General features: G+C 41.4%; 1 protein-coding gene across 50 annotated transcripts in view; it reads right to left on the minus strand.

Annotated features, from left to right (window-relative positions):
- The window catches only part of shot (dystonin-like protein short stop), a 91,116-nt gene that overhangs the window by 19,657 nt on the left and 50,848 nt on the right, over positions 1-20,611 (minus strand). For 26 of the 50 annotated variants that reach the window (XR_011416887.1, XM_032437361.2, XM_070209863.1 and 23 more), the window contains 3 exons: positions 19,369-19,590; positions 12,467-12,597; positions 1,761-12,243 (listed from right to left, as the gene is read on the minus strand). The exons of 5 other annotated variants lie outside the window; for them this stretch is intronic. Coding sequence is in view for 44 of the 45 variants with exons in the window: in XM_032437361.2 (XP_032293252.1) it covers positions 1,761-12,243; positions 12,467-12,597; positions 19,369-19,590 (10,836 nt within the window). In the remaining variant the exon portion in view is untranslated. Of the gene's footprint in view, positions 1-1,760; positions 12,244-12,466; positions 12,598-12,727; positions 12,932-16,640; positions 16,830-19,368; positions 19,591-20,611 lie in introns of those variants that run through there. 19 more of the 50 variants (XM_032437379.2, XM_032437375.2, XM_032437380.2 and 16 more) reach the window with 4 other exon arrangements.

Consider the following 20,611-nt stretch of genomic DNA (forward strand, 5'->3'; position numbering starts at 1 on the left):
GAAAGGCGTAAGATATGTAACACAAAATATATATAGAGCACACAAACATACAATAGCTGAAATTTGATAAACTTAAGCAGCGGCAGAAGCATACGCAAAAGTTTGGAAGCAGTTTATAGGGCGGCAAGGGTTAGGTTAGGTTAGGCGTTAAAGCGTTTAATAACAAAACAAATACAATTATTATAAATAATAAATACGTACAAAAACACCAAGGCATACTAATAAGCGCTACTAAATAATTAACGAGCACTATTTTTGGGCTGGGGCAACTACACAGTTTTACTTTTACTTTTAGTATGGGCATCTAACTACGTTTTAATGGTTTTTTGTTGTTGAGTTTTATTGTTTTCTTGGATTAGTGTTAAGTTTGGGTTTTTATTATTAATATTTCTTTTTTGTTTTTTTTTTTGTTTTGTACTGAGCATACTCAAAAATAAAAACTGCAAACGAAATAATATAAGAATAAATGTATGTATAATATGCTGAAAATAGGTAGAAAATTGGTATTTAAAAAATATGTATATGTAAAAATAAATACTAATAAATACTAACTTAGTTCATAGTAAACTAAGAGCAAGTTACAACAACTAAACACCTACATTTGCCAGGGCTTATAGCAACTGTAGTCAGACCAAACTGTAACGTAGAAAAACTATATAAGGGCAAAGATACTTTTAAAATATGTTTATATAAAGTAAGGTTAGCTTAGGTTAGACCAGTTGGTCTATGGATTTCAGAAATATTTGATTACCGAAGATGGCAGTATAGTATGAATTGTATATAACAAAATTGCGTCTACAATATCCAAGAGGATTATTTGGAAAATTATATATATAGATTATATAATAGAGTTATTCATAAAGACTTTACAACGTTACAGTTTGGCAAAGTTAGGAATGGACCTAAGGAAAATTCTGCCTAGGTGGAACTTACGAGAGTTTAAAGTAAAGGAAGTATATGTAGGTATGTGTGATATAGATATCATATAAATTTGTACGAGTATATGTATGTATATGTTTTGTGTTATCAATAGATGTGTGTGTATATGAGAAAGAGATCGTAAATTATTATTGCCGACGTCATTCGTGCTGAGTAGTTATGGAGAGTAATGGAGACGCGCGTTGCGTTGCGTTGCCAGATCAAGCAATTTGATGATTATAATGTTGTCTATATGATAACAATCGATCTGTGTTGTGATTATGTGGTATGTAGTACTTGCTGATTGACATTTTACTTGCTGCATTCTTAACTTGAAAATCATTGAAAGCAAGTTCAGCAATTTTAGTTGATTCATTTGAAAAATTATGCGATAGATTTGATTTTATTGATGTGTTTTGTGAACGAGAACATATAAAACTCAATGCCATGCGCTGCAATATAAGAAATTTTTGCCCATTTTTCAGGACAAGCAAAATAAAATAATAATAATCATAAAAATGATTTGCAAATTAAAATGTAGAGTTTTCTTTTAGATAAGCAGACAGAGCTGTGGGTTAGTCTGATGATAGAAAGAAAAGTAAAGAGTAAAGTAGAGAGCGCGCTGATCAAAAAGTTCGTAACAAAACTTCGGAAAAATAATGATTATTATAGAAATTATATATAGAGTATACCAAAAATAACATGCCACGAAGCGTTGTAAAATTTTGTTTGTCTAATTTTGTTGTGGTTTTCCGATATTTTGATTGTGAATTGGAAATTTGAAAGTAAAAAACCTGCTAAAACACATAGACGCAGAGACAGACTAGGTCTGTGAAACTTACCCGCTGTTCGGCTGGTAGCAGTAAGCCCTTCTCGGCGGCCTTCACCAAATCGATATTATTTTTTGGGTCATTGGCATCGTTCAGACGACCTTCAGTGGCATCTATTAAGCCAGTGCTAATGGCAGCGGCCAGTGGTAAGATGATGCCAGTGCTGGGATCACGCACCACCGTCGAGGAGGGATCAATAAGACCTGCACTAATGGCATCGGCCAATGTGTACTTCTTTCGCTTGATGATATCGGGATGCATTTGGAAGGGATCAACTAGACACCCATTGGTCGGGTTGTACAGATTAAATGTGATGGCTTCTAGCAAACCAAATGAACGCTTGGGTGTACAGATCAAGCCACTCTCGTAGGCCTCCTGCAGTGTGCACAGCTTGGAGGTTTGGGTATTCAACACGTTCGCCTTGTTGGCATCCATCAGGCCCTTGCGGAAGGCCTCTGGCAAACGCACAAGCTTCGCTTTGGCCAGATCTTTGACCAGCGCCGAATCGGGATCGATAATGCCAACACCGGCGGCATCCTTAAGCGTGTATATCTTGGGCGACGTTTCGATGACAGTCAGTGAATCGTTTGCGCTGTCATCGCTGGCTGGGATTACGGGCTGATAGGTTAGCATGCCGGTTTGCAGATCCAAACACTTGGATTCAGCCGCCTGATCGAATGTAACGGGTTCCCGCACATAGATCAACAGCGTGGGATCAAATGCAAAGTATAAAGCTTTAGGATCGACGAGCGTGCGCTTTGATTCGTCAACGAGACCGCGTTCGTGAGCCAAAGCATAGGGCAAGTATTTAAAGCTATCGAAATCGCGTACGAGTGCGGTCTTCGGGTCGATAATGTTATATCTGATAGCTTCATCGAGTGACATTTCGCGGGGTTTGCTAATAACGACGCTCACGGGCGTCTGACTTAAGAGTTCAACGCTGTCCTGACGGCGCACGATTTCGTTGCGATCGGTAAGAGGCCGGGGTATGGTCACGAGTATGCCACGCGCGAAGGCTACATCATAATTGTAGGTAGATTTGGATTTTGGATCGAAGACGCGTCCCTTAGTTACATCTATATCGCTATTTTCTATAGCAGCCGTTAGGGGTAATTCCTTGCCTGTTAGCTGATTCTTAAAGACAGTACTTGCTGGATCTATAAAGCCTGCGTGTATAGCTTCAATCAAATCTAGATACTCGCCCGTTGTGGGATCACAGAATTTGCCTGTTTCGGATCGATAAAGCTGCATGCGCAGAACCATTTCCAGGCTCAATAGACGACGGTTGGACACAATTAAACCACGTGCTCTAGCTGCCTGCAAATCTATTTGTTCACTACCCAGATTATAACAGCCCTTGGAATCATCAATGAGTTGCTCTTTAATGGCATTCGCTAGGCGCATATATTTGCCGGATTCGTAATGCTTGACCAAACTGGAGGAAAGACTAACAACATCCTCGACGCAGGCTTCATTAAGGTTTAACTTGCGATTGGTCACTGGATGTAGCACCTGACGCGTGGTCACATCATAGAAGCCCATGGCCAAAAGCTCATATAGCCCAAAGCCAGCATTTTCTATGTCCACAATCAGACCCAAGCTTAATGCCTCACCAAGTGGTACAAAGCTAGTACTGCCTGGTTCCTTAAAGACGCCCTCCCTTCTATTGATGATGCCATTGCGACAGGTTTCGCTGAGGCTGAACATTTGCTCAGACTGCTCATCGAAATAACAGGGCAGCTGGGGATTAATGACAAAGCTGCGCATGCCCTCTAATAGGGTAATTTTCCGTCCGGTTTTGGGATCAGTCAATTTACCAGTCTTATCATCGAAGAGACCCTGATGTATAGCGCGCTGCACGCTTATTGGAGCATTCACGTCCATCAGAATGCCAATGTTAAAAGCATGCTTAATGGTCATTGACTGATTATTATAAAGCAGCTTGGCATTCTGAGCATCTATAAGACCTGTATCCTTAGCATGCGTTAGGCTGAGCTGTTTGTACAAACCACTATTGAAATCCCTAATCTGGACGCTGTGCTCATCTAAGAGATTGGTATTCAAAGCCTCGGCAAAGTTCAGTTTCTCACCAGACCTGGGATCAACAAAGTGACCATCGCTCTCATCGTAAATATTCTTGACAACAGCTTCTATAAGACGCAAGGGCTTCTTAGCCTCTACCAGGACTCCCTTATCAAAGGCTTCCTTGAAATCAATTTGCTGATCATCTGCATCCCTAACCGTGCCTTGTTGACTATCCACAATGCCCGTTTCGGTGGCCACACCAAATGGTACAACGTGACCTGAAACATTGACGACCGTCGAATCGGGATCGAGTATACCCCTACGAATGGCACGTTCAGTTGTTAATTTCTCCCGCGTGATCGTATTGCTAAACTGGCCGGTCTTGGGATCGTATAGGCCCCTATAAACAGCATCGGGCAGGCTGCGCTTGCGTTTGGGGGGTATAAGAATGCGATTCTCGAGAGCTTCGTGCAGAGAGAGTTTCGTTGAAGCATACGGATTAATGACAAAGCCACCAACTGGATCCAAATAGCCCTTGGCAATGGCCTCATTCAAGGAAATAATTGATTCAGTTTTGGGATCCAACAGCACTAACTCTTCGGGATTGATGAGTTTCTGCGCAATGGCCGACTTTAAGTCAAGCTGTTTGCCGTCAATGTTAAATTTAGCTGTCGAAGGGTCGTAAAGACCACGCAGCAGACAATCGACTAGAGACCAGGGTTTCTTGGTGCTTATAAGATAACCTTTGACAAAGGCCTCGTCCAGGCTAATGTTGGGCGAGCTAAGAATGCCACGCACCGTATCCAGAAGACCCACTTTGGCAGCTTCCTTGCCTGGTAAAATCTTATCATGCTCGGTATCCTTAACTAGTGTGGAATCCAACTCAACAAAGCCCATTTCAATGGCCTGCTGAAGCAGAATATCTTCACCCGTAACAGGATTTAGCACTTTACCTGTGCTTGGCGAATAAAATTCACGCTGCAGCACCTCAGGCAGGCTCCAGGTGACGCTGTCGGTCTTCACCAGACGCTGTTGAACGCCCACATCAAACGGCACAAGCTTATTATTCTTGTTATCTTTAATCTTACCGGTGGCTGGCACCACAAGCTCATCCTCAATAGCGCAATCGAGCTTCAATTCCTTTTTGGTAACTGTATCCACAATCAGCGAAATTTTGGGATCCACCAGACCAATTTCTATAGACTTTTGCACGTCGACCTGATTCTGAGACTCGGAGTCGTAAAGCTTGCCTGTCTCGGGGTCGTACAGACCCTTGCGTACAGCCGCTTCTAGGGAAATTGGTTTACGTGCACCGGGTACCAGGAAACCCAACTGGAAAGCCAGCTCCATGGGTATTTCTTTTAGTGTCTGTATATCTATGACCGTACCAGCCTGCATATCAACCACACCCAACTCAATTGCCATACGCAATGGAATTACCTCACCGCTAACTGGGTCGCGCACCGATATCGACTGTATGTCCAGTTTGCCACGGTTGATAGCCTCAACAATGGAACAAACTTGACCATCGTCAAGTACCACTTTTCCTGTCTGTGAGTCTATAGTAACATTTTCAATGGGAGCGGGTCGCTGTTCTTCGGGATTGGCACGTATAATCCATTGTTGTTCGATGCATTCAAAGAACGGTATTTTTTTGCCTGTTTTGGGATCTACCATGTGACCTGTGTGCTTATCTAACAAGGGACGTTCGAGTGCAGCGGTTAGGGTCTCATATTTGTCGGTGTTAAAATTCTTGACCAGAATCGTTTCGGGATTGAATATGTTCATGTCAAAGACGAGTGTTTGGAAGGATATTTTCTGACCAGTCGACGGATCTAAGAAGTATTGATGTTTTGTATCATAGATGTTTAGTTCACTGAGCTTTTCGGGCGTCAATTCTGTATCTACATCCACCAAGTAGGTAATCTGCTGTAGAATAATCAATTTATCGTCTATGATTTGCACCTCATCCAATGGACTGAGCTGTTCCTCCTTGAGTAGTGCAGCCACACTTTGCGACTGTGGTTCACCATCCACAATAACTTGACACTCCTCGGGGCTGATCAATTTCTGTGATATAGCATCACCAATGGCCAGCGTCATGGGCACTTCACGTTTGCCCGTGTGCTCCACTGTGCTAACTTGTGTCTCCACTGTATCACGCGCCTCATCGTCGGGTGTAGATTCCGTGGATTTACTAGTTGTTGTTGTGGTGGTGGTTGTTGTTATTTTGGTCACAATTGTGGTGCTACTTGCGCTGTCATGTTCGGGTGCCGCTGGCTGAATTTCTTGTCCTGTTTGCGTGATAATTTCTGTAATCTGCTGTGTGGGTTTGGTAGTATTATCCGTGCTAAGCGCATCCACCAAGGCTTTACCTGCCAAGATAGGCGCTCCTACTATAGCCATTGCGCCTAATTTAGCTGCATCCTTGACGTTTTGCATTATATTGCTGCCACCACCTGAAGCAGGTTGCGCTGTTTTCTCGTGTTGTATGAAATCCACAACTGTTTGATGCTTGTCTGTCGTGGTATCTGGTTGTTTGAGTTCCTCTAGAGCCCCTGGTTGTTGCGGTTGCTTTGATGTTACAGTTGTTGAGGTTACTGTTTCTGTGGTGCGAACGCTTACAGTGGGTGCTTCTGGGCTTGGTTCCTTAGGTTCCGGCTTGGTCTTCTCTGAGACGGCTTCAATTATTTCCTTGGTTGGAGACTGTTCCTTGGGTTGCTCTTTACTCTCCTCTGTTACTTCAACAACTATTTCTTTAATTGGAGACTTTTCCTTTTTAGGCTGATCCTTTGTCACTACCGCAGCTTTCTTGGCTGCAACTGTTTCATCCTTAGGCACCTCCTTTATCCCTTCCATCACACTCACAACTTCATGTGGTTTCTGCTCTTCACTTGTGATTGTTGTTGTGGTTATTGTAGTTTTAGTTGTTGTAGACTCTGTTGTAGTGGGCTCCTCGACAGTCACAATTTGCTCATCAAGTAAAATATCACTTGATTCAATTGGTTGCACTGGATGTTCAGAAATCACATGTTCTGGCTCTTTCACAAGTTTCTCCGGTGTGCCCTCTCTTTTGATAGTTGTTTCCGTCAGAGTTGGATCGGTATCTGTAGTTTTCGTTGTTGTCACCTGTGTTGTGGTTATTGTGACAGTACTTTGTGAGTCCGTGGTAAGTGGTTCGTCCGTTCCAATGTCACTTTCCTTGGCTATTGTCTCTTGGAAAGGCGCCAGTGGTGCTGTGTAGGGTGGCTCAAATTCCGTTACTTCCTCCTTAACAGCAGTCCTTGGGGCGGGCTCCGGCTTGGCAACTGGGTCCGAAGTGTTTGCCCTTTCTGCAGGCTTAGGCGAGTCCTTTTGTTGTTGGACTGGCTCTGGAGTTGGCTCCTCACGGGTCACAGTTTCAACGGTTTCCGTGATTTTAGTGACATCTCGTTTTGCTTCTGGTGTTTCCATGACCTTTGTTGTCTCCTTGGGCTGCTCCAAAAGATTTTCCCTTTGTGGATCAGTTGGTATTGACTTCTCACTAGTCACAGTTTGGACGGTTTCGATCACTTCCCGTTTGCGCTCTGGAATTTCTTTGACTATCGTTGACTCCTTTGGTTGCTCCGCTAATATTTCTTTTAGTGGTTCTTCCTTGACAGTGACAGGCATAGCTTCCGTTGTTGTTTTTGAGGTAGTTATTGTTGTCACAGTTGTTGTTGTTGTTGTGGACGCGGTGGTTGTTTCGTCTGGTTTAATCACTGCTTGTGATTGATCCTTAGGTAAATGCTGCTGTTGTTCATTTGCTATAAAGTTGGCGGTTGTGCTGCTTATAAACTTTTCCGTATCCTGCAGCAGGTTGTCAACTTCACTTGGCAATTGTTGGGACTGTGGTTGCGCTGCCTTACGCTCCTCTTCGATAAAGGTCACTTGAGGTTTTTCTGGTTGCGACGTTGATTCCTTGCTACTGATAGACGTTGTTATCGTGGTGGTTTTGGCATCTTCACCGGTTGACTTGGCGGACTTAATCAGACTCTTAACGCCGCTGACAATAGCACCACCAGCCAGTACTGGAGCTGCAATGACACCCAACGCGCCCATTTTTGCTGCCTCTTTGACATTCTGTAGAGTTTTGGATGGCTCCTTGCTGGGCTTTGCTGCATTCTCTGGAACTTCTTTAGTGGATTGTGTGGTGCTGACCACTTGCAGCTCCTGTTTTTTCGTATCTGAGCTTACCACAACTGTTTGTGTGCGCTCTTCGACGATCACAGTCTTATCGCTAGCGATAGGCAATGTGCTATGAGCCACCTGTTCTGCTGGTTCACCTGCTGTAGTTTTGGTTTCACGTGTTGTTTCTTCCTCGCGTAATATACCTAGCTCCTTGGCTTGCTCCAGACTACACACCTCACCCGTATTGACATTCTGCACCTCATTATTAGAGATGAGTACATAACCCTGCATTAGTTCAATGGTTTTGGTGGTCACTGTGTGCACCGCCCGCAGCGTTTCCATTATCTCGGTGTTGGCTATGGGTTTTTGATTGATAACAAAATCGGAAAGTGGTTTAACTACCAGCACGCCGTTCTCCAGTGCCTGACGCAACGACAGTCGCTCGCCTGTCGTGGGTTGTGTATAGGTTTGTGCAGCCACATCAATTAGACCTCGTTCCAGCGCAGTAACAACCTCAATGGCATCCGCTTTGGGAGCATAGGGTATGGACATGATGAAGTTATCCTCGATGGCCTGCTTAATGGGCAGAGCTTTTTTGGTGATAGGATGGAGCACAACACGCTTTGTAGGCTCCACTAGACTTTTTTCTACAGCCACTGGGAATATCATGCCCACAGGAGGTATTTCTACTTTGAATTTTTGCTTGTCATAGCTCGCATCGAACAGATGTGCTTCGATGGCTTCCGAAATGTTGAGGGTTTTATTTTTATAGTTGAATGTGGATTCATCTGGATTGATAATGCCCTTTTCGATGGCCTCCTCTAGGGTGCACTTTGTGGGTTTTTGCAGTTTGGAATGTGGATCGATTACTTCACAAACAATGGCCTCGTGTATGCTCAAAGGATAACCACTCTCCGGATGGACAATAGTCTGTGTTTGTGGATCAATTAGACCCTGCGACTGCAGCTTGGGAATGGACAGACTCTTGGCCAGGGGCATAAGTATGTGATTTGTTTGCTCCGGATCGATGATCTTCTGTTCAACAGCCTGTCGCAGATTGAGAACACGATTGCGCTGTGGATCAGCCACCTGACCACGACGCCCATCAATCAGGCCAGTATTCAAAGCCTCGCTAATGTTTACGACTTCGCTCTGGGCATTGGTAAAGTTGCGTGTATCTTCAAGTATTTGGCAGGTCTCCTCATCGAGTATACACTTGCGTAGTGCATCCCGCGGTTTCAGTATAATCTTACGCATCTTCTGAAGCACCACAACCTTCTCCTCAGTTGTTGTTGTTGTCATTGTGGGTTCGTTTTCGAAAGAGCGTCCGCGCTGAAGCTGATCACGTGACACTATGCCACGTTCGTAAGCCACCTCAACGGGTATCTGCTCACCAGTTCGTGGATCAACCACAAATCGCACAGTGCGCAGTGCACCCTCAGCAGCTACGAGTGGAGCACCGACTACACTAAGCAGACCCAATTTGGTAGCCGTTATTAAATCCACCGGTTGCCCTTCGGCATTCAGAATGGTAGCCGTGCGTGGATCGTAGATAGATCTAGCAATTGCTTCTGTAACCGAAATTTGTTGTTTCGTCGTTGGATCCACAATTTTAATAAGCTGCTCATCGATTAGACCCTGACGCGCGGCGTCAAAAATGTTCTCCGTCTCTCCGCTTTGGGTGAAAATAACAAGCGCAGTGGACGGATCGTAGATGGCACCTGGTGCTATTTGCAGTGGCTCCGGTGAGGCCAGTTCACGTTGGCAGGTGCCGACCTCCACGAAGCGTGGTGGTGCATCGTGCAATGGTGTCGATACCTCGAGCACATCAGGCATGTTATTTACCCGAGTTATGCGTAGAATTGTTTTCTGGCTGGCGCCACGTGTAGCCGGTACCGTCTCCAATAGAATTTTACCTTCGGAAATGGCGCTGCGCATGCCTAGGACCTGCTGCCTGTTGTTTGTATAGTTGCCATAGCTGTCCAGAATGTCACGCTCAAAGGCAGACTTCACAGATATTTTATCTCCCGTGTTGGGTTCAATAACAGCGACAGATAAATTGTTGATAATCTGCTTGTCTATGCATTCCTCAAAGTTGACCAGACGATCTGTGCCCTGGACATGGAATACGCCCGTATCGGGATTAAATAGACGCTGTTCAATGGCATCCTTCAAGCGCCAGCCGCCCGGCGGTAGCTCCATAATTTGACGCTCTGTAACATTCTGTTCCATGTAGCTGCTCTTCTCAAGATTAATAAACTCCGAGACAATACGCTGGGGTTTGATTAGCTCCTGGGAAATGGGTATTTCCACGGATTTTTCCACATATTTAGTATGCTGTGTGTTGAGTTTAATAGGTTCCGCTTCGGGCATTATTTGCTTGGTCACTATGGTTATGGTGGACTTGGTCTTTTTGCGATTTGTGGGCTCCGGCACCGTTTGATTGCTGTCGGGTACAAGTAGCCCATAATTTAGCGCCTGCTGCACCGAATAAACATTGCCCGTTTTGGGATCTTTAAATAGCTGTCTATCCTCGTCAATGAAACCCTGACGCACTGCCTCGGTAAAGGTCAGTAAAACTGTATCACCTGGCTCCTGAGAGCCGGCACGTATGGTCACATAACGATTGATCGTTCTAGTCACAGTCTCAGTGGTCAACGTAATGTTGAGCAGGCTGCTAAGCAGCAAACCACCTTCAGGTGTGATGAACTTGCGCTCAATGGCGCTGTCCAGAGGCACTGTCTCACCAGTCTTGGGATCAAGTAAATAACCAGTCTTCGGGTCAATAAGATTGTGATAGACCAGATCAAAAACGCTAAGCTCCTTGCCGCTGGCATTATGAACGCCAATGCCGCGACTAAACATTTCATAAACCTCCTGCCGTACCAGACCCTCACCAACGGCCACCTCAAGTGGGACTAGACTATCCCGACCTGTCTCTAAGGCAAAGCCCGTGCTCTTGCGACGTAAAATATCACGCGAGAGGGCCACATTAAAGCTGACATAATCATTGCTACGCAAATCCTTGAAACCATCGATATCGAAAATGGAACGCTGTGATACTGAACTTATTAGGCCACGTTCCACAGCCTCGGGTATGCTAATTAACTCGCCCGTCATAAAATCACGATATTTACACTCGGCTGGTAGCACAATGCCATCGGCAATTGCCTCCTGCAGTGTGATTAACTCACCCTTACGCTTCGTAATGCACTTGAGCTGATTGCCATCTAAAACTCCCGTCTCGATGGCCTGCATAATGCTTAGTTTTTCGCGACGCATTGGACTTGTGATCAGGGACTGTTTATCGAGCAGATTAAGATCACATATATCTTTAAGGGTATACGGTTTAACAATCAATTGACGATTTCGTGCCTCCAAGAAGCTGAGCTTCTCTTTGGTCACCTCGTTCAGGTAGCGACCGGTTTTAGCATTTAACACGCCCGACTGCAGCGCGGCTTGCAGAGTAATTTTCACGTCGCGTTTGGCATCGACGATTTCGCGAACGCTCGCATCGATCAGCTGATTGGCAATGGCCGAATCCAAACGGAACTTATCACCCGAATTGCGATCTATTATCCAGCCAGCACTATCCACCAAGCCATGGGCAATGGCATCGCTTAAACACAGCGCATTCGATTTAATTGTCACCGATTCGTGGCGTATCAGATAGCCACGCTCGTACGCCTCGGCCAGGCTAATTGTTTGGCCCGACTTGACGCGATATAGGCCCGTCTTGGCATCCACACTGCCCGCACAAATGGCATCGACAATATTTCTAGGTTTCTCGGGGGATGCTACATCCAAGGGGGATTGCGTTGGCAGTGGCAACTGCTCTACTGTGACTGTGTTGTTTACCTTGATGCGTTTCTCGGCCGTCTCATAGCCGGACTCGGCTTCGTTTATCTCGCGCTGTATCACCTCCAGCAGTGAGAGCTCACGTCCGGCTGCATCTCGTCCAGCGCCTGGCTGCAGAAGCTGGCGCGCCAACTGCGCATCGATCAGGCCTTGTTCCGCAGCCTGTTCGAGTGTTATGCGACGCTCACCCACCAGCATCTCGCCGGTGCGCACGTCCAGTATTCGCAGCTGTATGGCTTCACCAATAGTCAAAACGCGACCTGTGCGCGGATCACGTATGCCGGCAATGTCCAGCACGGAGGTGCCATTACCTCCCAGCTGTTGCATACGCTTCAGGCTGCGTATCTCGTTGAATTGAATCTGCGACTGTGGTGTAGCTCCCGACTCCTGGCCAGCGGCATCGATGCCATCGCTGCTGTAAATGCTCTTCGAGGAGCTTTTCGTTGTTTTCGTTGAGCTGAATCTGAAGAAAAACGAAAAATATGTAATACACTTGAAACTATGGAATAACTACACTCAAAAAAATAAACTAATTTAAGTTCAAAATATACAATTGAATCCAAATTAGAATGTAATTAAAGTTTATGTCATTTATTTCTTCTATCATCTAATTTAATTTTTATATATATATATTTCTTCTTTATTTTTGAGTGTACTCAATAGAAAACTTTAGAAACTTTACTTACTGTGTTGTGCTATATGTCGTGGTATAGAGATCATCCGGGCGTGCAGCATAACCATCGCCAGTTGGCACGCTGCCCGCACTGAAATCAACTCTAAAGGTCTTGAGCGGTTTCTGTAGACTCTCAGCGTATTGCTATCCGGGGAAAAGAAGCATTATTAGCAAAACAAAAGTTAAAAAGAAATTTGCGTTTCTTCAGCTTTACGAGAGGGAGAGAGTTGGGGAGAGTGTGGAATATTGGGGGGTTGAGAGTTGGTTGCATTACCTGAAACTCGAACGCGAAGTCATAGTCACTTTCCTCTGCCACATAGGCAGTTGTGGTTTGGGTTATGGTTTTAGTTTGGGTCGCCTTGCGACCCGATCTATGCTGAGGCATGTCTAAATCTTGCGATTCTTTCAATTTGACATAGTCATAGTCAGCACTGGTTGGTTTAGGCACTTGATTTAAGTTTGACGCTTCTTCAATGCACTGCGAGATTTACAACAAATTAGATAACGAAATTTACGCACATATTTTCGCTTTCAAAACTTGTCTCTTTTTTTTTTTTGCGACTGTATCTGTGTGTGACTTTGCAATGTTTTATGACAGTGATAAATGTGTTCCGATAAGAACCTGAGTTAAGAGCTATAGTTTTTATAGAGCTATAAAAAAATGTAGAAAACTAATAGGAAAAATAAATCTAGATAGAATTGCTCGGTTATAAATAGTTTGGTGTCTTAGAACTTCGGCAGAAGTCATTCAAAAGATTTCCACAATTAAACTACTACTTAAGTATTTTTAAGCTATTCTAATTTATTTAATATTATTTTCAATTCTTCCATTTAAATTGGCACTCGCAATCCACATTTAAAAATTATGCGAGAAAATAGGAAACAAATAGTAAAAGTGAAATGTCGGAAACAAGAATGAACAAAGAACTCTGCATTTCCGAATTCGAAAACAAGCATGTTTACCATACTTATAGATTTATGACAAACCCAGCGAAATTACTGCTTACGATATATAAAATATATTTTTCATACAGATCTAATCTTCAGGATGATACCTTAACCTAACCTGGAGCCCTTAAGTCTGCCCAAAAATAAAACAAACTGCTAACTTATGCGTGGAATTCGTTTTCATTCACCAAAAATAAATTAAAAAACAAAAAAAAAAAAGAACATTCAGAATGCCGGCACACGAGTTATCAGCGCTCTTAAAACATTAAGTATTATATTTATCAACTAGCCATACCATGCCATATACACAAACACTTACTGCGACACAGAAAGCAAAAGCAGGCCTTTATGAAAATAGAAATGACGCTATTATTGAGGGCCACACACAAACCAACTTACATATATACGCACTGCAAAAAATGCCGGGTAATATATATATAAATATATGTATGTCGGTATGTATACAGAAGAGAGTGCAGTGGATATATCCACAACTCTTTAAGTGATTTCTTAATGCGATATAAGCAAATACGCACAGTTGAGTCAACTTCGAAATGGACGATTACTCGTAGAAACGCTTTCAATCTGTATGAAGTGTATAATTAAGTTTTATCTTTGTTTGCGTTAAGCAAATACAACAAGACCGGCCGGCATTGATACATGATGGAGTGCTTGGGAAATGCTATCTCTGATATCTGAACATATGGCGTATGTAAGTTCAAACTTTGATGTAGCTGCCAGCCACAAAAAAAAAAAACAAATATGAAAAAAACAACAAGCATATACCCTTGCATATATACAACAGATATATCGTATATGCCGATCTTATGCCAGTTGTTGCTTTAGAACCGGAATGAAGCGTAGCGAAGCTCATGAACTTTTACCAGTGCAGCATTAGACTCTCTGCAAGGGTATAAAAGAAGCAAACATCTAATTGACTGACAGACTGGGCAACAACTGCATTTGCAGCAATTCGTTTTATCAGCACGCGCATTAATTGTTAATGGAGTTGCTTTACTTTAAAGTCGGTTCGGCAACAAATTCTTAATTTACGCTGGGGCAAGCACAAAGTTCTTTTTTTTTCCCCGAGTTCATTATTCAAAACGGCTGCCGAAGGTCGCCCTAGAGTTAGTAGCAGCAACAAATGAATTATAATTAACAAAAATGCAAAAAGCAAAAAAAAAAAATACAAACACATTAAGAGCGTGCGCATACACACAAACGTTTAGAGTTGAGCACAAATAATGATGTCATCCGTAATTTCAATATAATCGAAAACAAGTTTGCCGTGCGCCCACAATGAAAACGAAACACATTAACGAGAACAATTAAATGAAATTGAAACTGGAAAAGGGTTTTTGGAGCGGCCTGCAGCCACCCCCACTGCGCTCCTGTTAATGTGTAATTTGCGCTTGACACGCTTTTTAGCCCAAGCAGATGACTAAGAAGCTTTGCGTTGCCGGCGAGCTTTTTCGCTGCAACATGCTGCACGCCGAATGCCGCATGATGCATGCCGCGCCTCAAACAAAAATAGGCGATTCTACTCTCGAGAGATGTCACACGGCGTCGCATTCGCTTTCATTTCGTTTCTTCTAGTTAATAGAATAGACACACACACACACACATAAATTACAACTAAAAATATATGTGTGTGTGAGTGTGTTCTTGTGTGCGTTTGAGGCGGCGGCCAAATTTGTACTGCCTCATTAAATCGATAAATAGCAGCATGTTGCAAGTATGAGAAATGTAGAAACCAAAGCGCGATGACATGTTAGAAAGCAGAACAAAAAGGTAACAAATAGCAAAGAACCAAAAACAAAACAAAACAGAGAACACATAAAAGACAAATACGATAAGATAAAAGTCTGGAAATGAAATAATGAACAAACTCCCAACTACTCAGATACTCCATATTTTCTCTGGCAAAATTCGTTAACAGTTGGTAAAAGTTGCTAGTTAAAAGATCTGCACTAAGCGAGGCAAATTGAAATATGAGCATTCGTCTATAAAGAAAACATTAAACAAGAGTCCAAATGGATTGACTCTAAGCCTGCAACTTTAAATACTGTAATTTATTTCTATTAATCTTTATAGGAAGGTATTTAGAACCCTAAAAATGATTAAGGAAATAACCTAAATGGCTCTAAAGGATGAGAATTCTAGTTTTAATAGAGACTTTACACAAACAACCCATCTGCAGCCTCTTTCAAAACAGAGCATAATAATCAAATATATACATATATATATATGTATACGAATAATCAAATATAAATTTGTTAAACTCTGGCTGCACGCTATTATTGGAGAAATTACAGTTTAAAATGTATTTAGATTAGATTAGCTGAAGTCCCAGCAATGCCCGCGGTCCCCCGTTTTGAGCCTTGGCCCGCTGCTGACAGCAGCTGATCGCAGGCGTTGATAGGCGCTGTCATATGTCACTTCTGGTAGATGAGTGTGTGTGCATGTGTGTGTGTGTGTGTGTGTGCGTGTGTAGGTCAGTTGGCTAGTCGAAATAGTCGTCTAATGAATCTAGTTAAGCGTAACATGTTTAATGGACTTTTTACTGCTGGTTTATAAATGGTTTTAGGCAATTTTATTTTTTAACTAGCTCTGGACTCAGACTCATTCAAGTTGTGTAAACTCCTAAAAATAAAAAACAATTTTTGTTTTTAATTTCGTTTTTGTTTTTCCTTTCACGTGTTTGTATTTTGTCTGCTTTCATTAACACCCAAATAAATATAGAGTATACGCATATATATAAAAAAGAAATAGCATATGGGATTCTTGCGACATGTTCAAGGCTATATGAATATTGCATATGTGTTATTTTCTTGTTTTATTTTTTATTTGCCTTTCGGCTTTTATTTTCGTTTTCACACTTCCAATTCTATGCAATGCCACTATTCTATTTTATATATCCAATTTTGTTGTTTTTGGATCTGCGAGTGACTTCATTTTTGTACGTATTTGGGCCTCGTGTGGGCCGTAGGACCGCATATAAAAAATTTAAATTTCTATTAAACAAATAAAAGCGGGCCACATACTAGAATTTCGTATTCAATTGAAGGCACACACACACAGACACATACAGCTACAGTCGCACTTTCTATTTGTATGTGACAACGCGGCGTATGAGCATTACGGCGCCGGCCCCATACGTGATATATTCTTTTATTTTTATGGGGTAGGGTATTTTTTTATTTTATTATTTTTGTTGTTTTTATTTTTGATTTGCTTACACGTTTCGAATAATTGCAAAAAATGCACGAAATTAAATTCAAATGAATTTATGCAACTTAAAGGGCAACCTTATGTAGGTTTTTAGCCTTTGTTCATAACACACACGAACACACAACACACGCACACACAAAAAACTTCTTATTTGTTTAAGAAACGCGTCGCACGCGTTCAGATTTTATGTCGTTATACAACCACGTCGCATTTGGTACTGAACTGAAGCAGCGGAATTTGTCAGCCGTAGTCCGTACACTGCACACGAGAGAGCGTGAGCTTTCGACCCAATGCGAGGTAACGCGAGCTTTTTCAGAGAGCTCAACGTTTGAGCAGCTAGCGAAAAATGCCGGCAATGCGCTCAGCTGTTGCTTCTGCGGATAATAATCCGCAGTCCATTTACAATTGGGCAGAAAACAATACACGGAAGTTAGGTGAGAATGGAAACAACGTGTTCGAACAACGTTGTCTGTCTACTGTGCGCGATTCGGAGATTGTTTTTTTGAACGTTGTTGTTCTTGTTCTTTGGGGTCTGCCAAATTGTTAAAACTGGAGATTGGGTTGTTTTCGATTTTTGGTAAGCAAAACACAAAGTAAAAAAAAAAAATAGAAACATGAATGAATGCCGACGTTGAGAAGGATCAAATAGAAAATACCCTGTAGGCGGATATGAACTATAAACAAGATTGGGTTTGGGTAGAATGTCTGCCAAATTGTAAATTTTAAACACAATTATATTTATGGCATATACAAAATAATAATATATATTATTAGATAGTTAAACATGTCTACCGCAAATTTAAATTGTATTATTTTTTTAAGGTTTGATAAAGCAAAGTATGCTCAACTAGTAACTGATCTACGTAAGGCACATTAAAATTTTTATGATTGCGAAATATTTAGAATTTAGATAAATCCCATTTTGAGAGGCACATGCAGTGGCGCCGTCTTATAATGCTCAGTTTTATGCTTTGTCTACAGGGTAGACAAATAAAAAGAAGAAAACCAGTTTGGTGTAGTCTAATGCTGAAGCTAACCTTCTAAATAGCAATATGCTCATTCACTCCACTTAATGCCAAGCTTGGCCGCCCATGTTATGCATATCAAGTTAAGCCTTAGATATAAACCCCAATGCTGGCAATGAAGTTGTCTAATATACATACATTTATATAGTAGCATTTCATGATGTCACTCAGCCAAGAGCAACAGCTATAAGAACAGATTTCAAATATATACATATAGAGTATAGATCCTCTAGCTAAATTGTGCTAATTTTGTTAAGGGCCGCAAAGCAATTCAAATACCTGAACAGATGTGCGAACTGATGACACCACATATTGATAGAGGGGGCCACTTCAAGGTTTACTGACCCAACAGCTGCCTTTTACAACAGTAGAAACAATCCTTTCTCTATTCCCACTCGTTATATGTTAATTATAAACTAAATATTTATACAGTTCTGTAAACACGGGCAATATTTGAGTATAAAAAAGCCTAAAACGAGTTGAGTTTTTTTTCACTTTTTTTTTGGCTCTTTCGTTAAACGAATTTTTTTAATTGAATTTCTTGACGCAACGCATAAACAAAATTAAAAAATAAAACCAGTTGCCAAAAACAGTCTTAAAAATATAAAAGAAATAAAATCTAAAGAGTTGACAGTTGAAAAAAATTATAGCGACAAAAAGTCAACAATGGACTGTTGATGACGTTGTTTGGCATTGAATTTCCTAGAACTCAAGATTAGGTATCCGACAAATATGCGAAATATTTTTATAATATATGCGTATTGACATCATGTTATGGACAGAATTCTTAATTGCAAAGTTGACTTCATTTGCCTAATTGGCCAAAAATAGGCAAGATTTATATATATGTGTGATGTATGAAGCTAAATTTTAAGATAGACAAATCCGTATATCTTATAAATGCAATTTGCACATTAGACAAACGATTGTCACGAGCAGAGAGAAATAATAGCAAAAAAAAATACCATTTGTTATAAGAACAAAAAAAATATAGTTTAACATTTTTATAAATTAATCAAGTGGTGATTTATGAGGCAACATATCAAAAGCGCTGCCAACGCATCAGAATTGCGCTCTGATGTCATTATTTAACGTGTGCGTGTGTGAGTGTGTATATTTTGAAGGTTAATTTAATAATAACAGTGCATGAGGCTGACAAAGATACAAAGATACAAAGTGCGCTAAAACTCAGAGAGTGCTCATTGAAAACGAAAGCTTTTAAAGTAGTTTCCAGAGTTGCTGAACTTGAACTTGAGCTGGGATACTGCAGATAAATATGATATCAGCTAGAGATACTTTTCAAACTGAGAAGCTGTTACTGTAGATAATGTAGATAGCAATACAGATTTTCAATTCGAGCAAAAACTGTTGCTGTTAAGATCGGAAATATGTTTTGAATCTGAGCAACTGCTTTACCTAAATGTAATATTAATTATTTATGTGTACGCCGATACGGATATATTTAAGTCTGAGAAACTGTTCCGCTAGTTTAGCTGCTGTAGACACTAAGATGTTTTACTGCTGAGCAACTGTTTGAAACGCTGCTAGTGTTCGGGTATTATGACTTTGACTATAATTATAGATACTTTTTGACTCATTGTTAGGCAATTGACGCTTGTATCTAAATTTAACAAGTGGCATCAGGAGTTGTACACTTCTATCGCCCTCTCTCTCTCTCTCTCTCTCTTTCTCTGAACAATTGGATACTCACCAGACCATCGCTGCCATTCACCTCGATTGCAGTTTTAAGCCTCTGCGACAATTGTTCCAGCAATCTGTCGTATTTCGTATTTAGATTATCCAAACGCTGGCTGTAATACTGTGTGGCACCCGGATCGCTATCCGCCGGACGCAGATCGCGACGTGGCGGCGAGAACGAGGGACGTGCCTCAAGTAGCCAATCGACGAAACGCAGGCATTTACTATCGTAAATCTAAGACAGCCACAATGATGACGTCACAAATGTTGAACGTGATGTTGTTGTTGTTGTTGTTGTCGTTGTCCGCAGCATTCGGGTTAATTTTCGGTTAAATGTTAGTAATTTGCTCGTGTTAAACAAAAGTTGTTTTTTTTTTTTTCGGGGGGTATTTTTGTGGTTTTAAGAGGGGTTTATGTGGGGGTAAATATTTTTTGTTGGTTTGTTTTTTTTTCTAGGTATATATTTAGTGCTTTTTATTTCATTGATTAATCAATACGAAATTACGTTTATTACAATTGCTTTTTAATTGTTTGTTGTGTGAGTTTGGTTTGTTTGTTTGTTGTTTTGTTGTTGTTGTGTTGGTCAATATTTTTGTTGTTGTTGTTGTTGTTGTAACCCAAGTGTTATTGACGCACCTTGTACCCGCAGTTTTTAACTACTCGCAATCTTGCGCTTCACAAATGAAGCGTCGAAATTTTCAATTTTAACCACAAATTGTTGTAAAAAGCATTAAATATTGAAAGTTTGGTATAAAAGACGAAAATAGCATAGACAATAGAAGAAATTGTGTGTAGGGTAGAAAAGACAGCTATAGATAGAGTGTGTATAGCTCAACATACAGAATATTGAGATATAGAGGTTCGAAATAATTGTCAGAATCACACGCACAGTCATACAAAAGTTGGGGAGCTGACGATAGGCATGGGGCTGATCCCAAAGATATATTTGGTTGGTAGCGTTTACTCTTTAGACTACTAAGAATGTTGAGACTTCTCATAAGGAAATATAGTAAATATGGTCAGTCATACGGAAGTAGATAACGTCAGTAAAAAATAACGATAAAATCAACGATTATAATTCAATATACTCCATAAGGTCTCTGAAGCTTCTCAAACGCGTTTGCTTAGACTTTTATTGAACGTCTATAAAAGTTATTTGCTTCAAATACGCATCTTCTACAAATAAATCAAATACATTCTCAGTATTTTTAGGTCTAATTCATGCCCCATGCCCATTCAGACAATGAGAGAATTCA

Source organism: Drosophila virilis, chromosome 5 (genome assembly GCF_030788295.1).
Source record: "Drosophila virilis strain 15010-1051.87 chromosome 5, Dvir_AGI_RSII-ME, whole genome shotgun sequence".
NCBI classification, from domain to species: Eukaryota; Metazoa; Arthropoda; class Insecta; order Diptera; family Drosophilidae; genus Drosophila; species Drosophila virilis.